The sequence below is a fragment of the Gasterosteus aculeatus genome, chromosome 1 (assembly GCF_964276395.1).
Source record: "Gasterosteus aculeatus chromosome 1, fGasAcu3.hap1.1, whole genome shotgun sequence".
Lineage (NCBI taxonomy): Eukaryota > Metazoa > Chordata > Actinopteri > Perciformes > Gasterosteidae > Gasterosteus > Gasterosteus aculeatus.
In genome coordinates, this window is record NC_135688.1 from 12,058,825 (window position 1) to 12,081,812 (window position 22,988).

Genomic DNA, 22,988 nt, shown 5'->3' on the forward strand with positions numbered 1-22,988 from the left:
ACACATGAATTACACTTTAGGACAGCCTGTACGATTTCATTAACAACTGACAAATGCATTTGCACGGATCACCAGATTTGTAAATGAGCAAACATGTTTTCTATAACCTACCTGAGGCTAAATATTGCATTTGCATCATCAAAGTAGTTGTATTATCTATACTGGAAGGCATTTACTTGAACAGCATTTGGAAGCTATGCATGCAACTCTCTTGTGTACTGATATATGTAACGTAACTTCTGATTCTGTATCAGTCAGTCAATACTCAGTCTGGGCCTTGTGTGTCCATGTGTGCACAACAGGATCCGTCCATTGAGACCGTCCCTGTCTGTCTCCGGTCCATTAACTAGGCTCTCTGCTAGACACAGATCGGATAGATGCTTGTGATACCAGCCTCCAGTACTCTCTTGCAGTCTCCTGATACAGCAGGGAGTTAACACTGTGGATTTCACAAAATCAGCTGAGAATCTTGCTCTCAATGGTCGGGTTAGAGTAAGGTCTGTTTTAATGCTTGACTTCTGTAGGTGGAAGACAGAGCAGAGGAATTACTCGCCTCTTTTTTCACAGTATAGCAAATGCATGTACACATTGGCTGCAAACATGCATTAAAAAATCATTGTGTTGTAACCCGGTGAACAGTGTAACCAGTGGTGCATGTGATGCAACTACATTAGGTCTGCAGGCCTCCAGTGGAGCCGCTGGTACCGCGATACCCGTTCATTCAACCACAACAAACATGTCCAAACCTCACAACATGAAGCAGATCATACTAGAGTACTGCAATTAAGACATCATTTTAGTTGATGTGATCAATAGTTTTAATGATACATTTTCAAGATCAACGTTTAAATATTCCTCAAAAATGGATTATACCATAATTAAGTTGTGATGTCAACATTTAAAATAAATATTCTAGAATAAAGTAATATTAGGAGAATGATTCCTTCTTAGTCAATTTTCTGTCGCTTATTAAGACTTTCTATTAAGTAAATGGGAACTACTATATTGTATCATATTGCTCCTATTTTTTCCACCGACATTCACAAGACGTCTCACCTGCCAGATGTCGTCCAGTAACGTTGACCGCTGAATGTACGATATGTTTTATATAAAATAAGAGAAACCAGAGAGGAAATGCTGGTTATGTAGCAGCACGGGGACTAAAACAGAAAAAGTTCAAATAAATAAATAAAAATAAATTCAAATAAATAATAATTGGCAGTATTTGAGATTTAAAAAAAAGAACATAGAAGTTATAAAACAGCAAATTACACACAACTTATTTTACACCAGTAATTGTACTGCAACAGTGTCACATTTCACCTCATATGACCCTTTTTGGAATATGAAACCATTAGGAGACATTTAGAGTTAAATAGCGTGAGATAAAAAGAAGATGTGTGCAAGGTAAGGTGGGGTATGATTAAAACTCCGAGCAATAACGAGGAGATATCTGAGGAGCCATTAGTCTCACTGCCGTGATCTGTTTGTAATTGTTATGTGAGACACCCGCACAGTGATGTCAACGCTTCCACCTGATGCATTACAGCTGTGCACGTGTTGAGGAACATAACCAGGAGGCTTGTATCTGGGCCCACTCATAAAAGACACCTTACCTTTCATGGCTGCTGCTGTTTTATTAAGAGTTATGAACAAACCTGGAGCACCTCACAGGGATAAAAAGGTTACCATGTGAGGCACGCACAGGCTCAAACACTGACTACTGTTAAGGTTACGGTAGCTGCTTGCTCACTGTCTGACATAGAAAGACATGCACAGTGTGTTCCCCTCCTGGAAGAAATAATCCCAATCCCAAAATATTAACAGCAAAGAGATGTAATACTTGTTCTTCCTTTAGAAGTCATTATTGGCCTTCCATTTAAAGTCAATTGTCAATACAATAAGATTTATTCCATCGAGGATTTGTTGACGCAACTATTTGATTTGAATATTTCTGATATGCTTCACCGTGATGAAAGAAGTCTTTGCAATGGGTGCATCCAGATATGGCTAGTTTAACGAAGAATGCACTGCACATTCTATTACTTTTTGTTATTGTTAACATTTTTTTCTTACTATGTATTTATCTTCAATCATATATATGAGTTAAGCAGAGTTAGCAATGAGCCGGTGAACATGGAGGAGCATTTAGAAGCTAAACAGCCAGATATTTCCCTCGGGGGTTCACAGAGTGGAGCGAATATTGAATTTTCATTCAGTATGTGACCAGAAACAGGAATCTGAATGAATGCTTATGTTTATCCATTTTTGCGCCATCTGTAAATATGCGACATGTTTCATAAATAATCTCTCATTTCAGCTTTTAATCACTGAACCAATGAACAACAACTAAAAACGTGTTTCTGCTACTTCTAGGGCCTCCATACATTGTCTCTCCACCAGAAAACGTCACAGTGAACATATCCCAGAATGCCCTCTTCACCTGCCAAGCGGAGGCCTATCCTGGCAACCTGACCTACACCTGGTTCTGGGAAGAGGATAATGTCTACTTCAAGAAGTAAAGTTATGATCAAGTTCTCCTCTGTGCTCCAGCTGCAGAGAAACATCTTACTTAACAGCCTCTTGCTTGTAGGGACATTTAAATCACTGCCACAACATACATTTAAAGATGTGATAGTCTTGTTTTGTGTTGTCTATTGAGTGTGTGTGTGTGTGTGTGTGTGTGTGTGTGCCGGTGTCTCCTCCTCTGGGGCCGGGGTTCTGTCTGGACAGTGCCAGGCGAGTTAGTGTGCTCTGATGACCCTATCACATGACTCAGGCCTTGTGTCATCATAATCTCTGAAGCGTAGCCAGGAGCTGGGCCGGCTCCCTGTAGCGGGTCTTTGAGAGTCTGAGAGGGTTTTTACAGCAAGTAGGTGTCAGACAGAGCAAGTGGGAAGGAGGAACAAGTGAACAGGAGTTTGAGTGGCAGTTAAAACAAGTGTCCAAATGACTTCCACAGAGGAGGGGCTCTCATGTCTCCGGTCTGATTTTAAACCGCTTTCATGCGTCAATCTTGATTCATTCAAATTCTTCTTGTCGGACACGTAAAATACAGAGGTTTATAAGGTATAACTATGGGAATAGTAGTTTAGGAAATTTACGCGCAGAGAGACAGCCGAACAAAAATGAAATCAAAAGGAAAAGAAGAAGAAAGCACATAGCTTACTTTGTGTTGTACTACTGGTTTTATTAATGGTTAATACACTATTAACTAATACTTTACAGATAAATTATTAAGCCATTTATGGGAGCGGAAGCTGGAATTCAAAAGTGTATCACATTCATTTGGTACTAAGACCTGTTGGTAAACCATTTAAGAATGACTTAATAAGTTGTGACAATTGGATAAATTCATATGGTCCAATCGGTCAAAGGGCTTATAAAACACAACCTGGCAAACCAAACAATGTTTTTTTTTAATGGCCAATAACTATAAAGAATAAACCCTCAATGAAAGGTGTCCTATTTAAAAGTGAGACCATTTTATTTAATTACTTATTAAGTATGAGCTATAACTCCGTAGCGTGATGGAGCTATTGTCCAGTGTAGAAAAGGTAAGCCGCTCCATTATGAAAACAGAACGTTTGCTCCATCATTACAATTTCAAGTGGTGTCAAGCGAAAATGGTACATGCACCTTTTTGCCGATTTTGGCAATGAGCAGACTTACTAGAACCTCATGCTCTGTACTCTGTATTCCTTCTCTCAGTTTGACTCTCTGCTGCTCTCTCATGGCACCTCGATGTAATTCACCAAAGAACATTGGATGTGTGCCTTTCTCTGTTGGTGTCGGTAACACAGTGTGCATGCCAAAACGCGCATGTGTGTGTGTGTGTGTGTCTTCTTGCAGTGACCTGAAGCTCCGAGTGCGCATTCTCATCGACGGCACCCTTATCATCTTCCGGGTCAAGCCGGAGGATGCTGGGAAATACACCTGCAGTCCGAGCAACAGCCTCGGTATCTCGCCCTCGGCGTCGGCCTACCTGACTGTTCAGTGTGAGTGTTACCGTGGCAACAAAGTGGAGGGGGGGAGGGGCGTGGAGACGGTACGGCGAGCTCTGTGAGGAGGAGAAGGGAATGGCAGCAGCAGTATGGAGGCTGCTGTATTATTTGCCAGCGCTGCTTTACCACTGTAATGCAAAGTAACCTCCTTGAATTTCAAGGTCAGACGTGACAGATTGTCAGACAGTGGACTGACTGAGCCGCCTGAGCCCTTTTTTTGTGGATCTTAATGACATAATTTATATCTATTCTGACTCCAGTCTCATTACCCTGCCGAAAATGGTGCCAGGCTCCTCCTCAGACTCCCATTTTTCCTCGTTCCTTTTTTAATCTATCTCCTCAAAAAATGAAATGGGATATTTCCTGTTCAGCAGCTCAGACCGATGAGAGGGAGGAACGCCATTCCTGGCCATCTGATGTCATTAAGCCATTGTGTGTTGAGCTAATTTGCTCCGAAGTTGCCGCTGGTCATTGATTACCGTGCCACAGTATGAGAGACAGCCTCGGGATTCACTGGCACTTCAGGCACTTGCTTTAGCCTTCAGCCTTGTCTAATGCCACATCTTACAGCATATAATAGCGCAGCAACACATATTGCCCAGTGAGTTTTGTTGCCTAATATTTTCTTCCACATAGTCCCCCGCTCAGAGTGAAAAGCAACGTGAGTGATAATAAAATAGGAATTAGCTGGATATAAGACTTAATAGTTCATTTTTCATTACCTGCTCTTTTCAGGCAATCAGGCAATACTCCAAATGTCCATTTTTTGAGTTGCATCAAGTGACATTGTCTTGCAATCCTAACACTGATCTCTCCTTTACGTCCAGACCCTGCCCGAGTGATCAGCATGCCCCCGGTCATCTACGTCCCCCGCAAACTGCCCGGTATCATCCGCTGTCCGGTGGACGCCAACCCACCTGTGACATCAGTGAAGTGGGAGAAAGATGGTTATCCCCTTAGAGTGGAGAAGGTTAGTCCTCAGGCCTGAATTTAGTCATTAACTCTTACACTTTTACATACACCTTTGCATCTGTGGGTTGGAATCTATTGGCATATAGATTCATACATATAGTATATAATAATATAATAATCGTAAGTATTCTTTAGTGTCTCTTCTGTCGTAGTTACCTTAGAATGAGCTGTTTGCGGGTCAGCTGCCCTGATCCAACAGACCAAACACTGGCTTTGGTTTCATGTTTCCAGGACTTTTTCTTTTCGTTGGTAGCTTTTCCGTATAGTAGCCACTAAAGCCGACTCTGACTTTTAAGTCACCTGATTTGCGTTTAAAAAACAGTTTATAGCATTGAATAAGTTTGATAATGCACAGTATTTTTTAGATTCTTCTATGAAGACATGTTTTATTACAACTGCGTGTTTACCTACATTGTCATGGGTGCCACAGGAGGAATCTTTCTGCTACCAACATCATAAACCTTTTTTTTTAACCATTATCAGGTTTTTGCCAACAAAACAATCATTTTCAAACTGTTTTGAGGTGCCCAGTAGCTCTCTACTAGTAGCTTCATCTGCCATCTTATCTGCTGTTACTGAGGTCACATGATATGCGGCGTTGCTGTCGAAGGCGGGCCTTTATTGCCTGACATCAAGCGTTTCCGATGGGACCTTGTCTTGTAGTACCCCGGTTGGAGCCTGATGCCGGACGGAAGTATCCGAGTGGCGGAGGCCACGGAAGACTCTCTGGGCACCTACACCTGTGTGCCTTACAACGCCCTTGGTACCATGGGCATGTCCCCCCCTGCCACTCTGGTGCTAAAGGTACATCACTTCCCATGTTTTGCTTTGGTCCGCTGCAAGTTTAGTCACGCGCCGGTGTTCCAAGAAGTCCTCGTGATGGGCCTGGTGTTTGTGTGTTTCCTCCAGGATCCTCCTTACTTTAATGTGAGACCTGGTGGGGAGTACCGTCAGGAGGCTGGCAGAGAACTTGTTATCCCATGTGCTGCTTCTGGAGACCCTGATATACCAACAATCACCTGGAGAAAGGTGCAGTTAAATAAAAGGGCCGTGACAAACATCCTAGCAATCGATCTTCTGCACTTGTTTTAAAGTGCCGAAATGTTCATTTCCACTTCTTAACCATGTCGCTGTAACTTCCGTGTCCATTAAAGGTGGGGAAGCCGAGCAAGAGTAAGCACAACATCCTACCCAGTGGCAGCTTACAGTTTCTGTCTCTCAGCAAGGAGGACCACGGAGAATGGGAGTGTGTAGCCACCAATGTGGTCACAAGCATCACTGCCAGCACACGTATCCTAGTCATCGGTACAAGAAATCTGCACGGCGCTCGCGGCTCAACAGAGCTTCCTCAATTCCCTCAAACAACTGGGCTCTCAAAGTTGTTTTGAGTTCATTGTGATCCCGCTTTTTTTCTGTGTGTTTATTGAGTGATTTTCCCTTATCCCTCAAAAACCTTGGGTCTGTCCAATTTCCCCTTGGGCACGATTCAAATTCCATTAGATCTTATCTATAATAGCTTCATACTGTTAATTCAAACCTTCCGAATCTGTAACTACAGTGTGGTACCCACCCCTCTGCTAACACACCCTCGCTGCAGCCTTTGTCTGTTGAGTCAATGTACCAAGGACATCTTTTCACTCTTAGATAAATCGGCAGGGTTGATGAAGTTTAAGCATGGCGAAGGTCACGGTGCACAAAGACCGCATTGTTATTCAGTCAGTAAATGTATAAAAGTCCTGGTGCAACTAGCCCAAAAATTTAACTTTGTAGAAAGTCTCTCATGTATGATGCAGGTTTCAGGATTCAGATTTTAATAGCTAATTACGTTGGGAATGGATGGTGCAAATAGGCATAGCAATGAGAAAAATCGTCTTTGTCTCATATCGAACAACTAAACAAACAACTACTCTATTTATTAGTCTGATTTTTTCTGTTTTTTGTCTTGACCCTTCAAAGATATACTCACACAAAAAAAAATCTAAATGTGGGGAATGAAATATTTGTCCACTGCAGACTAGAGAAAGTCTGAGTTTCAGATACCGGTGGCGTGGTTGCACCGTGGCGGCAGCAGCTCCAGCCTACCTGCGTGCCACCAGCTCTCAGCCGACAGGTGTCGCAGGCAGCTGCGCCCCTTAGACCACGCTCAGGTCCCTCTTCCATCCCCGGGAGGCGTAACCGGCTACGGGCCACGTGACACAGCTGTTGCGTGGGTGGGATGAGCAGAGCTGCAGACAGCACTGCTGTTCTTGAACTTGACCTTACACCGGTAACCACCTTAGCCAGCAACACATTATCACAGCACGAGTGTGCGTTGCACGAAGCAGCACGGCCTTTTTGGGGGCGACAAAATGCTCCTCAATCGACTCGAGGTGCGTTTTATTGAACTTCATTTGTAGGCTTGACTTTAAATGACGAGTGTAGTGGATGACGTATAATATACCATGAATGTACTATAGTTCCATTACCGCAACTGATGTTAAATGAAAAATGGATGCAGTTATACCTCCAATAAGTAAAATAATATTTGTGCTTTTTAAAGTAATTTCCTCTCTGTGTCTCGTTTTCTCAGGCACCAGCCCACACGCTCCCAGCAATATCCATGTATTGCCCTCAACAACCTCTGCTAATGTGTCCTGGGAACCAGGATATGATGGCGGCTTCGAACAGACCTTCTCTGTGTGGTACGGTCCAGTGTGAGTGCTCTTATTTAACTTCAAATCAATGCCAGTAGTCTGCAGATGTGGAGACACAAGATGGAGATGAAGTGCCTAGTTTGACACGCGATGAGAAAGGGTCGGGAATTCAATCCAAATCAGTGATAGCATATTAGGGTATTTAATGGATGTGCGTATGCATTGTTCATGATGTGTGATGGGGAAGTAACTCACATCAGGTGTTGTTCTTTGTGATCCGCAATATTTGTTTCTATGTCCATCAGTTAAAGGACAGTTGGTCTTGAATATTAACGATTGGTTTGCATTAAGGACATTTTATTTCTATTTATTTCTGACAGGGTTATTGTTTTAGCCAACTTTTAAAGTTCATAACCCGGTTTTCTGCACAACCAATTAAGTAGATTAAAGGTGCTTCAGTTTATTATGTGAAGACAAAAAACATGTAGTAAAATAATGCACATAAAATAAATTATATATATATATATGTGTGTGTGAATTGGTAATAATATTAATTGATAAAAAACAAAAAAAACAAACAAATTAAATGTATAATAGGAAGGGAAAATTGTAACACATGACCGAATTATTTAGTGTAGAAATCATCACTTTTCTTTTTCTGTCTCATTTCGGTTCTCAGGTCAAAGAGAACAGACTTCGGTCCTCATGACTGGCATTCGATGCCAGTTTCTGGTGCTCCGATCTGGTTGTTGGTGCCAGGGCTGGAGCCTGGGACAGAGTACCAGTTCAGTGTGCTGGCACAAAACAAACTGGGAACGGGCCCATTCAGCGAAGTTGTGACAGTCAACACTGCAGGTGGGTTCTTATTCAAAGGTTTCTCCTTCCATATTTGCTGCTTTCAGACTTCAGAATACGTCCCCTGAGTGTGCTATTTATATATCATTTCTAGGTTAAACAAAGTAAACAGATTAGAAGAAGTGAAGCTGTTGAATGAAGGAATGCACAGATCAGGGAACAATCAGTCCTCACACACAGAAGAAACCCCATCTTTTCACAAACTCATGTAATTCATGCAGAGTCAGGCTGAATCCTGTTTTTTTACCAAACAAACTCTAAGATTTGAAGAACTTAAGTATGAAATTGAAGAGCGGCACGTTGGTGGTAAGCATTGTCGCCTCACAGCAGGAAGGTCCTGAGTCTGCATGTTCTCCCCGTGTCTGCGTGGCTTCTCTCCGGGTTCTCAGGCTTCTTCCCACAGTCCAAAGACTTGCTGTGGGCATCAGGTTGATCGGTGACTCTAAAGTGCCGTAGGTGTGTGGATGTGAGTGTGAATGGTTGCTTGTGTCTGTGTCAGCCCTGTGATTGGCTGGCGATCAGACCTGGGTGGACTCCGTCTCTCTTGCCCGATGTTAGCTGGGATTGACTCCAGCATACGTTTTTTTCTACAATTCTGGCTTTGTTCTTTTCACTTTAAAGCCAGATTCTGCTGCTTGTTGTGGTGGGAAGATTACCTTCATTCAACAACGGTTAAATGAGGCTTAAATAATTCTGACCTAGTTCACACACTCGGATAGAAGCGAGTACTGTAGATGAATAGCAACAGAAAAGCATTTTCGGTTTATACTGTACAGTATTTTTACACTACGTACACAGTAATCATTTCAAGGTGAATAGATCTTGGTTAAACTGGTACATCACAACACTTTTACGACCCATGTTTTGGGTCCAAATAATGCATCATTAATGTAACACCGTTTCTGTACAGTTTTCTTCTGTCTCTGAAACCAAGACAAACGTATTGTTACCGTTATTTTGATGTGCTCGGTTAACATACCACTTGTGTCATGGTTTTTTTTTAGGGAATGGCTCTGAATACAGGAACTATTTACAAAAAAACATTCAATGTTTTTTATTTGTGGATAAAAAAGAATGTAGTGTCGCAATGTTTTCTTCTAAAATGAAAGGAGAACATATGAAGCAATACTGTTTTATTTGTTCTGTGGGATTGCGGAGAACGATGCTTCAGAAAACATCTTTTAGTATTTACTTCTGAGGTCGGGCAGATTACTTGTGTATTTCAGGAGCTAACTGCTTTCTTAAGGCCTACGGCACGTTTCAAGCAATTATATCATACAAAAAATAGCAACCACATTATTGTGTTAACAGCATTGTTTGTAAACCCATTGACTCTCATCGGCTTTTAGCCATGCTAGCAGCATTGCTTGACTTTTTGTCTACAGTACAACAGATCAACATGATATTTAGTAGAGTTGGATGTTTACAGTGAATTGCAGAAACTTTAGGAAACCATTCGCTTTGCCATCTGCAGGTTAACGTTGCATTGCTTTTTTATGACTAAATAAAACATTCTCATCACTCTCAGTTGTACTTTGTGTTTGGTGCTAATTAGAAATTTCAGCATGCTAAGACACTGAAATGATACAGGGATCATGTTAGCATGAGTAGCATATCTCAGCATATGTGCTATACTTTCATCCTAGATAACATTTTGAGCTGGATCATGTTCACATTAGTGTTCACGAGCGTTTCTGCTCCACAGGCTCTCCTCTGGGTACCCCAGAACCTCTGGTGCTTCTTACTCCACCACGGTGCCTCACAGCCAATCGCACGCAGCACGGTGTTCTCCTCACATGGCTCCCCCCAGCCAACCACTCCTCCCCTATCGATCGATATATCATGGAGTTTCGCCTGGGGGAGAGGTGGGAGGTTCTGGATGACCTGATCCCGTCCACTGAGACCGAGCTCATCGCCAGAGACCTGGTCCAGGTCAGTTCCATACACATGGCGCAGATACATTTGATTTGCTTTGACTTATTAACAATATTTCCAACAACAAATATTGAAGTTCTAAACAGTTAATTGAATCAACGCAGACAACTGCCAATTAGATTGTTCTTCCCTTGTTAATAACAAATACTATCCTATACATCATTATTTCTTTGTTTTTTAGCATGATCTGGTAAGCTATTAACAAAAATCAGTGCAGAAGTCACAAGAAGTTTGTGTGTGTCTCTCTCTCAGGAGTCCTGGTATGAGTTCCGAGTGATGGCCGTCATGGATGACCTGATCAGTGAGAGCAGCAACGTAGTGGGAGTGTCCAGCACGGGTACGTTTTTGCAAAGAAACATTACCAACTACACACAGAGATGCTTCGGCACTTGGGATCTACACACAGCATATGTGAGTTTTCTGTTTATATCTCCTCCTATTCACCAACTGGTTTGCTCCATCAGATCCCTTCCCCCCTGCAGAGTTGCCGGATGAGGGGCTGGCACGGCCAGTGGTGGCCGGGGTCGTGGCAACTATCTGCTTTCTGGCAGCGGCAGTCCTGTTCAGCACTCTAGCAGCTTGCTTTGTCAACAAGCAACACCGTCGCAAACTCAAGCGTAAACCAGGTCGGTATTATACACAGCATCTAATAATTGTGTTGAGAAAGTCACTAATCGACTATTGTTCCGAGGCGGGATGGGTGAGGGGAGCCTATACTCGTCCCGGGGGTTCTGTCGTCTCACAATCCCTCCGTGTAACTTCTGCTTGTAGTATGGACAAGAAAAAACACTGAATTGAAATGTCTTTTGTCCTCTCAGATCCTCCTTTGTCGGTGACACACTTCAGGAAAAGCATTGAGTCACCGTAAGTAAAGTCAATGCCAGAGCAGTCCGCAGTCTGCAAGAGGGGGCTACTGCTGTGCACCTTTCACGTACACTCCCTTCCCACGCAGCCCCTGATAAGGCATTTGGTTTAAGAGTAAAGCAACGAGAGATTGAGAAGATTTTTAAGCCTTGTTAACAGAGCAGATGTTTTCACACAGCATTTGTGCATTTGGATGAAACTTTATGTGGCAACAGGTGGTATATTTTATATTTGCAAAGATGTTCAAAGGTGCAGGTGGATGATTAAGAACAGTATTACTTATAGTACTTGAAGGGTGTTGAAGAACATGTACAGAAGCAACCTCTAGCAGATTGTGGGCAGATTAGAGAAAGTTCAAAGCAGCCAAGTCAGCATTTAAAGCACATTACCCAGAGTGCCAAAGCTGCAGTATTTGTATTGATTTTTGATCCATTTGTGTTCTTTAACCTCAAACGCTTTGTGCATGATTCCAAGTGTGTAATAAGGCTATTGTTCTGTTCAGCTGCACATTTAATGTACAATATCCACTACATGTGTGTATTTGTCCGTCTGTCAGTAAATCTTGTGTACATGTGTATGATTGCATTTCAATCTCAAAAGACCCTCATTTGTGACAATAATCTGTGTAAATCCCATTCCAGAATAAATGTTTGTTTTTGCCTTTGAGACTTTGAGTAAACCGCCAGCGTTCCGGTACCCTTGTTTATTCTTTCCAAAATAGTTCAGGCAGGTCAGGGAGTTCACACCTAGTCCTTTCTGCCAGTGGCATAGTCAAGTATGAACCAGGCCCATGTCGTTTGTCTCTCAACGCAGGCCTCCTCTCACCCCCTTGCCAGGGGTAGAGCCCTGCTGGGACGAGCCTGCCAGGAGCAGTTTCTTGCCCCCACCCGCCAGCCCCCTGTGAGTGCCTGCCTGCACTTAAATACAGAGTGTACTGCACTGGCTTGGCTGCATGGTTAATGCAATGCATAGAAATGATCAACTGAAAATGACAATTTGTTGTAGTGAGGCCTACCACTGGCCTTTTTGCATGCACAGGCTTCCATTCACCATACAGGGATTAAAATGCATTAGCCCAGCTGCATGTACAGTTAAGTATTGCGTATATGCACTCTTAATATTGTATGTCTACCTGATGCATTCACTGACCCAGTAAGTGTTCACTATGCTGCTCCTGGTGTGGGCAAATGAGGCCTGGTTAGATGTCATCTGCTTCCCTCACATCACCATTTGGTGCAGCACATGGAAATTGGTCTCACGTCTGATATAGTCGTCGATTCAATAGATCTGTGATACGGTTGTCATGGTTGCGTCGTTAGTTCTCCATTCATCCTGTCATTCTGGCTTGGTTCATTAGCTGCTGTCCTATCACAATGCTGTCGCCGCCATAAACTGTTCATTACCATAACACAGTTCATAATGGCTGCCTTGATAGAGTGCTCTGGCTTTGTGTTGTGTCATCTGTTTTGTTTGAAGCCACAATCGAGGGCAATTTAGTTTCGGCATCAGAGACTTTTCTTTTGTTTAAAAAAAAACGTCACGCACAGCCCTTTTGGTTATATGGGTGTACGTTAAACTAAGCGAGGGCCTTGTGTTCATTTCTTTCAACAGGTTGTCATCGGGGAAGATAAGCCCAGAGAGCTCTCCGCCATCTCGGCCGCGCTCTCTTTCTTCAGATGGTTCCCACGGCCCAGGCCTCTATGTCAGGAAGCTGCCCAGCCCTCAGAGAGAACGAGACAAGGAGCTCTCCTTCTACAAGAAAACCAAGCGTGCCATAGCCAGCAAGAAATACAGCGTGTCCAAGTACGAGGCAGAGGTCACCACGCCCATTGAGCTGATAAGCCGCGGCCCTGATGGCCGCTTCACCATGGAGAGCCCGCCTCCCCGCCGCATCCACGGCTTCCCCTTCGCGGAAGAGTCCGACATGTACCCCGAGTTCCGGCAGTCTGATGAGGAGAATGATTTTGACCCCGGGCCTCTGCCGCCCATCATGCCCACGCTGCGGCCCCAGCTCTCCCCAACGTCCTCCAGCCTGGAGTCAACGCAGCCCCCTACCTACAGCCCCCGCCTACACAGGGCCATGGAAGGTATGAGCTTTGCAGAGGGCAGTGCACTTCACGCCTCAGGGCAGGCCCCCTGCTCCCGCTACAGGGGCTTTCCCCAGGGCCCGTTCTATGGGTATCTAGGCAGCCGCATCGAATCAGGGATTCCACCACCATTTTACATGCCCGACATCAGCCCGCGTAGCTCTGCTCTGTCCTCCCCACCGGGCACCGGTGATGGGCCCTATGGTTACCCGTCCATCCCCGAGGAGAGTGGAGAGATGGAACACCATCAGTACACTGCCTCTGGCCATTCTCTGTCTCACACACACAGCCCTCCTCGCTCTCCGGAAAGCTGGCAGCCTCATGAGCTACCCTTCCTGGGCCTAGAGGGCCCGCGGTTCATATACCCACCTCACCATCCCTTACATCCTCCCCAGGACCTCCCCGATCCACCCCCATACCCGCCTCACTCCCACCCCCCCAGTCGCCTGCACCTTTCTTCCCTAAAGGATTCAACAAGCCCCGGACTCCTGCAGCTGGAGGTCCCTATGGCTCCCCCAGGCAGAGACAGGTCGCTGGGGCCGCCGGTTAGGCGTTTAGCTATGCAACAGGCCCAGAGTCTCGGCCAGCTCAGACACACGTCCCACGGAGTGGGTGTACCAGTGTTGCCTTACCCTGACCCGGCGGCCCGTGCAGGGAGCCCAAGCACAGCCCCCAGTAGTAGCCCTCAGTCCTGGCTCAGCCCGAGGGCGGGGCGCCGGTCGGACCCCAGCCTGCCCCCGCTAGTACTCCAGCCTTCCCGCCTCTCTCCACTCTCCCAGAGCCCACTTAGCACGCAGCCGGGCTCCCCAGATATTCTAGTGCGGCCCCCTCCGCGCCCCAGCATCCTCCGCACCTCTCGGTCTCTGGAGATGCACGAGATCACCCTGCAGCCCTCGGCCACTGTCAGTTTCTCCCGGAGGTCCTCCCTGTCCGCCTCTCCCACTCAGAGCCAATGCGCCAGGCAACCCAGCCCCAGTTACCACGCCCACATGTCCTATGCCTCTACTGCCGCCAGTTACCCCTCCCAGTCTCCCTCTCCCCCTCTGGAGGGCAGGGATGTTTTCGGGCAGAGGCCATCCCAGAGAAGGACAGAGGAAGAGATGCTACCCTCAGAGCCCTCTCAGCTCCAGATATCAGCCTCAGGGTAGGTGATCCATTCCAATAGAGATTAGTCAAATATTTATTCAAAGGGGAGTTTATTCTCCTCGTCTGCTCCCTATTCCAAATTCCCTGGATTTTTAATGATGTTTCCATTCAGGAACAATTATGATGCATATTGTACCTTAATATGCAGAAGGCATGTAATTGCATTTAGCACACAATGTATCAGATCAGACAAATCACCTTTATCTAAACTTAGAATGTGAAAACTCAATTTGATGTTAAGATAATGTATTATTGTTGACAATTTTATAGCTCATATTTTATTCAATAAAATATTCATCACAATGCAAATTAGAATTTAAAGTAATGTATTCAATAACATTAAGCTTCAGGCGAAAAAAAAACTTCAAGTCTACTGTTTTTAAAACAGTGATTTTCTTTTCTGACCGGTGTTTTGAAGATTTAAACTCAAGTATTTTTGGCTCGATATAGATACAATTTCATCAATCAATTATTCAATTATTGAAATGAGTAAAAAAGCTTTAAAAACTATAGTGTGCATCACTAGCAAAAGTCAATTTAAGTCAATTTAATGCTCAACTTAATTAGTCATTAACTGTATATTTGATGAACATTAACATATTAGCAGTTACACTATATTGTATACAAAACAAAGGTACCACTTTCTGACAATGTTCTCTTGAGAATTTGTATTCTTAAACTACTGGCTTTATTAGTGGTTAATTGATTTTACAGTTCTTGATAGAAAAGTCAATGCCATTTACTTAAAGCAAATCTGGGATTGCCAGTTTAGTAAAGGAATCAAATCATTAACAAAGTTTTGAAAAAAGTAATTAATAAACGGTACGAATCGAAAGGATCTGCGGATGGAATTGTTTAACATTATTATTAAAGAAGAGCCACAAAAACCTCCTCCAAGAATCAAAGAGGAAATGTTGGTAAAACATCTGCACAGAATTAAAACATGTAAATAAACCATTAAAAGAGGGTTCTTAAAGTAAAGATAATTATACATGATAATAAGTTGTCAGTGATGGTGGAAGTACTTCGATAATTTACTGAAAGTATCACAGTTTAGAAATATTCAAAAGTCCTGCATTCGAAATGCTAAGTCATTAATATCCAGTAGTGTATTCACTCCTCTGCAATGTTAGTTGTTGATGAATTCATTTAAGTATAAATGCTCTGCAGCACTTTTTTTCAGAGGATCACAATGCATCTGATGATCAAAAAGACAAATGAAGTTACACGCTGGAGGACAATAAAAAGGGAAATGATATCCTGTAACCATGCAGCTGATTTATTAACCATTAAGAAAGCCTTCATAAAGTGTGTCGTTTTAGAAATTGGCACCATCTGTACGAGGATAAAAAAATCATGAAGAAAGAAGGAATAATGTGCCGAAATAATGCAATAGATCAGTTGCCCGGCACACAGATTGACAGTCTGACATTAGGTAGGAGGTGTCGTGCTTTTACACCTACATAAAAACTAAGCTGAGACCCATATACTTTTATGCCCTCACAGTTATTTCTTTACTGCACACATTCCTTCGCCCCCTCACACCCACGTCACCTCACACCTTCAGAAGCTACAATCCTGCAGTAGCAAAAGTCATGAAGCAGCAGAGACTTGCTCCTGCACCATCACTGGCCTTAAAGGGAGGGTAGCTTATAGGGCTGCTGCTTTATAGAGGGTAAGGGTCTTACGTGATTTGTTTTTGATTGATCTCAGCTATCTGGGCAGCGTTGTGACCCGGTCCCCTACGCCGCAATAGGTAAGGGTCGGACCCATGTCTGAGAGGGGAGGGGTCAGCAGGGGGAGGGCTCTAATCACTCTCTCCTTTAAAGGGGAATTGCTTTGGGTTGTGCCTCTGTGCTGGATTCAAGTGAAGTATAACTAATGGTAAAATATGACTGCAGGACACATTTGTCAATTCTCTTCCCAGGCACAGTGAGCCTGCTGTGGCGCAGGCCGCAGTAATTAGGCTTGTGAGCAAGCACGAGGAGCAGTTTTGGAATGTGGAGAAGCATTTTTGTCTTTGCATTGTCTTTTGAATACAGACATGTTTCCCTGCCAAAAGAAAAGCCTTGAATCAATAGAGGACGCACATGACTGATAGACTGGAGTATTCCCCTTTAAAGTTTTGTTTCATGTGCAAAATGCCATGCATGCATTCTCTAAACTTTTTTCTTGCGACCAAACAAATAACAACAATTCTCAAACTAAATTCTTTGTCACATTTGTTGTCCTTAGTGCTTTCGTTTTTCTGTCATGTGACTGTTTTTAAATGGCCATTTCCTCTTCCTGTCATGTGACTTGTTCTTTAACGGCCATTTCCTCTTCCTGCCATCTCCTCCCGTCAGCATGGTGAAGCCTCTGTACGCAGTGTTCATGTATATGAAAGTGTGCTGTACAGTGTTCATGTCTATGGAAATGTACTATTTTTAACACTGTGGCATCTGCACACAGTTCATGTGACAATGGAAGATTGTCTATCTATCCAGGACTGTTTCTCACATTTGCCTCCCCCTTTCTGCTAACTGCTCTCAATCTCTCTCTCCACAGCGACAAGTGATGGACAAGCGTCTCTAAAGCTTTGTGTTATACCTTCTAAACATTATATGTTTGGCACAACAACTTGACTTTTGCAACGTTAAGTCAAGTTTTGAAGCTGTTTATTCTCAGTTATTTGAAAGGTTGAGATGTTGAGACAATAGTGAGCCTCATGAACGTTAATGTTGAGAAGTTCAATTTGATTTGATTGCATCTTTCTATGAGAGATGGACAACAAAACCAAGTATTTGGTGTGAGGTAAAACTGCGTACTATGACAATGAAGATACTATATACTATTGAATATGCTAATTACACATGGATTTTTCATCAAATTTAGCATGTATCACTCATGAAATGAAAATAGTTCTTTATTTTCACACATCATAACACACGTATTGAACATTTAGAGAAATGCTATACTATTTGCTAAAAATAGTGTAATTGGGAGAAATTTATAATTTATAATGATATTAGGACTATATTGTTAAGTTCTTCAAATTATTTTCATTTTATGAGTTTTATATAGTAAACAGCATTTCTGAAGCAGTCACTATTTGAAGACCCAAACTTGAGCACAATCATAGCAAAAATTGTGTTTTCCTCAAATGTGCATTTCAACCCTGTTGCTAAGACAACAGAATGTCCCTGATTTTGAATTACAGTCACGGGAGTTCAAATGAAAAAACTTTTGTGCTTCTAAAACTTCGCCCCACCTTAGTTGACTATAAATCCTTGACAGTTTCTTTAATGTAATGACTGTTTCAGAAGAAAACAAAAAAGCCTAATAACTTCACTTGTCAACTATTCTTTCTTTTTCTCACTTCCTGTTTTCTTTGAGTCTAACTTTTTATCATCCATAATCGTAGACAGAAAGTGGCAATTCATCATCATAGTAAAAGGGCTCTCTCTGTAGGAGTACATGAGCTCATCAAATCACACAGTACAATGCTGGAAATAGAACCGCAAAGTGCCATTCTGTCTTTTCACATCCGAGGCGGGACCTGGCACATCCGTCGGATTAATGCAGAACAACGTATGCTGTGCTGTCTCTCCTCTTCTCAGGGAACCTCTAGGTGCGTCTAGGGATCCTGCCGGGTCTGAGAGCTTACCAGCACTGCTACACCACTGTATTACTAAAGCCAAGGGAGTGGCTGCCAACAACAATAACAACACATCCTCCGGAAGGAGAACAGGTTCGTCCGGCGCTTCAGAGAGGCGATTCATTCCAAAGTGTGCGAGTGGTGTGTCACTTCCGGCGCTTCTCTCTGGCTCCCGTTTCAGGTGCGTGTCCCTCTCAGACCCAGCAGCAATCTCAGACACCCCAAGAGGGAGAGGACCCCCGCAGAAAGAGGAGAAGGCACAACAAGAAGAACCCTTATATCTATTTAACCTCCTTCCTGCACCGCAGGCAGTCTGAGGAGGACCAGACAGGCATACTGGCCAGTGCAGACTCCGAGGGCCCAAATTATGGGACTCTTCGCTGACCCGCGGGCACACCAAGCCATTGGACTCGACTAGACTTGACCCCACCTCTGCCCTCTGCGCTCCACCCTGGTCTCCAGCTGATGCATTTCTCATAATCTCCACAAGTTCATCGGGGGGTTTAGGGAGCGGAAAAAACGTCCTTCTCAATACTCGAGTGATGGAAATCCTATTTCAAGGCGAGGACAGCGGCTCTTCTGAGTGATCCACCACTGCTACTAGAATTTCACTTGAAAATGCTCTGAAAATATGTAATGTATATAAATAGTGAAAACAAGGGAATTAATCTTCCTCCTGAAGTAATAAACATGTGTTGGTTGAGTACGCCGCGACACGTTAAAGATTTTTCACTCACTGGTCATTGAGGGGTCCATATCTTTAGGTTTTTCAGTGACATAATGTACTGTGAAGCCTGGTGCGTCCTCGGACATGGACGTGAGTCTACCTTTCCTACAATACAAATAGAGTCAGTATTTAAACACAGGGTTCTTACCACAAAATATACCTCAGAGTAAACGCAGAGTTGCTGTAATTCTTGGGGTATACTGTACGTACTTGACCTTTTTACATATGAAACGTATGAACAAAAAGGTTTTTATCACACTCTGCACTCATTCAAACGGATAATATGGCCTACCTTTGTCTGATTATGAAGCTTTTTACTCTCAGTAGTAGCTGGCATTTTGTGTTTATTTTCACCAATGATCCAATGGCAACCATTAGAGAACTGTCTAGTGCTTTAAGGCTCAGTGTGTTTACACTTCTCCTTAGAGCATCATAAGAGGATCATTTCACGAGTGCTCCCAAAATAATTTGGGACTTCCACGGTCACCAGAGATTGGACTTGTATGATCAGAAGAATAGGGTGATGATTTGTCAAGTGTACTGTCGTATGTATTTCATTATCAAGGAATCATTTGTGAAATGCGGCACATCTTAAGGTGCCTTTTTTTGCCTTTTCTCTTATTTTTACAAACATAAATTGCCTTTTTCTTCGCCTTCTCATATTTGTCTCTTCTGGCTGGGCTTGAGTGAGGGACTCCAATATTATGCGTTTTTACTTTTTCTGCCAAGGACACATGAGAGAAAATGCTACAGAGGATGCATAACTCTTGCTTTTCTTCTTATTTATATTTGAAATGTCAACCTGCGACAACTGTGTATATCCAAGTAACAGGACTGAACCTGAATTCCAATAAAATACAAAAAATTGAGTAGTTTAGTTGAAAGAAGGCAAATAAATCCAATGAATGACTTCAGTGGAAAAGTACTGTGCATGAGTCGTCATGCGGAAAGAACAAACCAGTACAGATGTTAATGTTTAACAACAGCTGTTTGAGGAGAATGTGATTGCTTCATAAAGCTGTTGACAAGCAATGGGACATATCCAAACAATGGCCACCCCGACTGTTTATCTTTAACAACTGTATATTGCTTGCTAGCTACTTCTCTGTATTTTCGTTGATTTTTCGACACTAACCGATAATGAATGTATGTTTTGCTGTACAGGAAATGAATGTCCCGATGTCGCAGTACATTGAATGACCCATTACTTTGCTTATAGTGCAGCTGCGATTGGTAAGATGACCAGTTGGCACCATGAGTCCAAATTGTTTTAACTTCTCGGTGTTGTTCCTGTATGCGGTAATAACAGACAAGCTCCCTTTCTTCTGACGGCTCCCAAAAAAACACCTTTTCCCTTTGACTGCTAATGCTATTTCAATCAAGCCCTCAAAGACAAATCAGATATATTTCCATCCGCTTCAAACAAATCCGAGGTTTTCCTGGCAAATATTTCCCTTGAATGAATCGACTCAATGTCTGCTTACTGAAATCTCTTTTGACAAGTGAGAGTGATGTATGATTGCCTGAAAGTGAGCGTCAAAGTGCATATTCTACTTTAGAAAGTTGGTTTCATGTAAGATACGAGTAAAAAAAAAAATCTATATTTGTTATGTACTCTACATGGTATGTATTGTATTTGTAAAGATGAATCAAACCATGTTTTACAGGAAGACGTTCTTGTATGAAGATGTGTAAAAAGACAGGGGAGGATCCCAAGGAAAGAGAAATTAGATTATATAAAAGTATTTGCTTACAGTACGGTTTTTTGTGGATAATGTTTCTAAAACATTTTAAGGTGCCTCATTTGTCATACTTTAGCAGACATTATTTTATCTGAGAAGAGAAGAAACCTTAATGTTACCGTACAATGTATTATTGCCATAGCCCGCTGGCTGCACAAGTTAAGTAGTATTTTCTCTGATGTATAGTACGTGAATGCCCATTGGAAAAAGCTTTAGAAGCAGAAGTGTGTTGCTCTCTCTATAATAATATTCCTGGAAACAACGTAATACTGTATTTTGCCCGTTCATGAGCACACATGTAGGTTCACTCCAGATTGTTCGCCTTCAGGTGTCCAAAGCAAATACGATACCCTGAAGGAAACCTTTTTTCTAAGAGTCACAGACATGCTATAGTCGATATACAATACGTGCTGTGGAGGAAGTTGTGTTTACATTAGTTTGATGAAGAAAAGTGTGTTTAGGGCATAGTTGCTTTCAACATTACGACTTGGTGCTATGTTTAACTTGGTGGTGCTGTAGAATAGAGGTCTGAAGATTTTTTTTTTGTTTGATTTCTGTTTCAATAAGCAACTCTTTCGACCCTGTGTGTTTGAGCAACTAAACTAGCTCCGGTAGACACTATAGGTCCTTATAACAGTACCATGATGTGATGACAGTGATAGAAAATACTGGAAAAATAGTATACCCTCAAATAATCCACATCTATGACATCCAAATGAGCTTGAGATGACCTGTTTTCTATAGTGTGTTTGCAATGTCTTTCCGTGCTTCCAAGGTACCCTCTCTAAAGCATATTTGTGATGATATTAAGAATATTAAACCGACCTAAAAGGAGGAGCTTAAACTGGTTTAGAGCAGGACACAACCACAGGACACATGGGAGGGAATCCGAGAGCATTGTCAGGTCACGGTGGGAATTCGTCTACACACTTCCTGTAGGTCTGCCATCTTTGGTTAACAGCACTGTTTTTCAAGCACACAAATGCCGGGGCGCGACCGCCTCACGTCACCTCACCACCTTTTTCGACGGTAGAATCCCTACTAGTACTGTACAGTTTGGCCATGAGCAGTTATCAGACCACATTTGTATTTATTGCTGATCCTCCTGGTAGAAAGGTATTATGAACGCTCATACACCCTCTCCATGAGTTCGAATGAATGGACGTTGTCTTCCGGGCTTCTTTTGCATATTTAACAGAAACATGTACAGTGTTTAAGAGGGCTGCTTTGGACGTACTGTTGGCTCATTTTTTTTTTCTTATATTTCTTTTTCAAATTTTCTGATTACAGCTTTTAGTGCATCAGTAGGTGCTGGTAGGATGATACTTAGAACTGATTTGATTTTTTTATCGTATTAATCTTGCATGTAGTGACAACACAAAAAAAGAAAAGAAAAAACGCCTATTTAGCAATCATTCATGGACATTCGAGCTGGTTGTTATTGGACGGAAAATAGAAACATGTAGAATTTTCTATGTTCTCTGTTTTTTCATGTGTTCCAGCACTGAGAAACTAGAATGTATTATTATCGTAGGCTACAATAAGCACTACATTGTTGACTGTTTTTAGCTAATGCTCATACTCAAGCAAACCAAGTAGTGCTTAAAAAGGAAGAAAATTTACTACATTTCCTTTCATTTTCATCCACTGAACTCTGTGCTGTAACATCACCTGTTTACATTCTGTATCATACGTTTTTCTTTTTTTGCTTTATTTTTCTCCTTGGTATTTGTTAAGTTGTCTACAATGTTCATATGTAAATATTTCAACATATTTCTTTTTTTCTATTTTTTAAATTGATAACCTGTTTCTTTTTTTTCTGTCAATTTTCACACTTCGTCATTCTGTTGTTTCACTGCATCAGGTCTTATGCTTCACTTAATTTTTTGTAAGCAATTAACTCATTCTGTATGGTGCTGTACCAAAGCCTTATGTATAATATTTGTATTACTTTCTCGTTTGCCACTGCTGTCCAATGAATTATGTATCGTCCGAGATCATGTCTTAGTCACTCTTCATGTTCAACTGCCATGGATCTCGTTGCTTTATGTTCAACTGCCATAGATCCCGTTGCTTTACAGTGTGAACCGAAACCTAAACGAACTATAATGTAAAAACACTGGCATGTAACCAACTGGCCTGGATATGTAGTGACAGTTGCCATCAAAAGCCTTTATAGGAGAAAAATGCACAGGCTCCCTCCTATTGGCTCATCATGACGTAGACGTGGGTCTGGCACATGATCTAGGATCCGTATATGGCATGTCTATGAGAATATGAAAGCAGTGGTGTATTCATGTAACCATATCATTTCAAATGCTTAGTCCCATATGAAATTTTCCTCTCAAATTTTTGTATTTTGATATAATAAAAAAATCAAAAGAGA

General features: G+C 42.5%; 1 protein-coding gene across 5 annotated transcripts in view; it reads left to right on the forward strand.

Moving 5' to 3' along the window:
* Window positions 1–22,988, forward strand: part of igsf9ba (immunoglobulin superfamily, member 9Ba) — a 48,164-nt gene extending 25,176 nt beyond the window's left edge. Inside the window, exons 6-22 of one of the 5 annotated variants that reach the window (XR_013465839.1) lie at window positions 2,377–2,518; window positions 3,853–3,998; window positions 4,832–4,974; window positions 5,640–5,780; window positions 5,886–6,005; window positions 6,131–6,281; window positions 7,546–7,669; window positions 8,289–8,464; window positions 10,170–10,396; window positions 10,652–10,736; window positions 10,864–11,025; window positions 11,218–11,263; window positions 12,077–12,163; window positions 12,875–14,494; window positions 16,210–16,252; window positions 18,096–18,226; window positions 18,315–19,513. Coding sequence is in view for 3 of the 5 variants with exons in the window: in XM_040193543.2 (XP_040049477.2) it covers window positions 2,377–2,518; window positions 3,853–3,998; window positions 4,832–4,974; window positions 5,640–5,780; window positions 5,886–6,005; window positions 6,131–6,281; window positions 7,546–7,669; window positions 8,289–8,464; window positions 10,170–10,396; window positions 10,652–10,736; window positions 10,864–11,025; window positions 11,218–11,263; window positions 12,077–12,163; window positions 12,875–14,494; window positions 18,096–18,226; window positions 18,315–18,517 (3,704 nt within the window). In the remaining 2 variants the exon portion in view is untranslated. Of the gene's footprint in view, window positions 1–2,376; window positions 2,519–3,852; window positions 3,999–4,831; window positions 4,975–5,639; window positions 5,781–5,885; window positions 6,006–6,130; window positions 6,282–7,545; window positions 7,670–8,288; window positions 8,465–10,169; window positions 10,397–10,651; window positions 10,737–10,863; window positions 11,026–11,217; window positions 11,264–12,076; window positions 12,164–12,874; window positions 14,495–16,209; window positions 16,253–17,043; window positions 17,125–18,095; window positions 18,227–18,314 lie in introns of those variants that run through there. The other 4 variants (XR_013465855.1, XM_040193543.2, XM_040193569.2 and 1 more) reach the window with 4 other exon arrangements.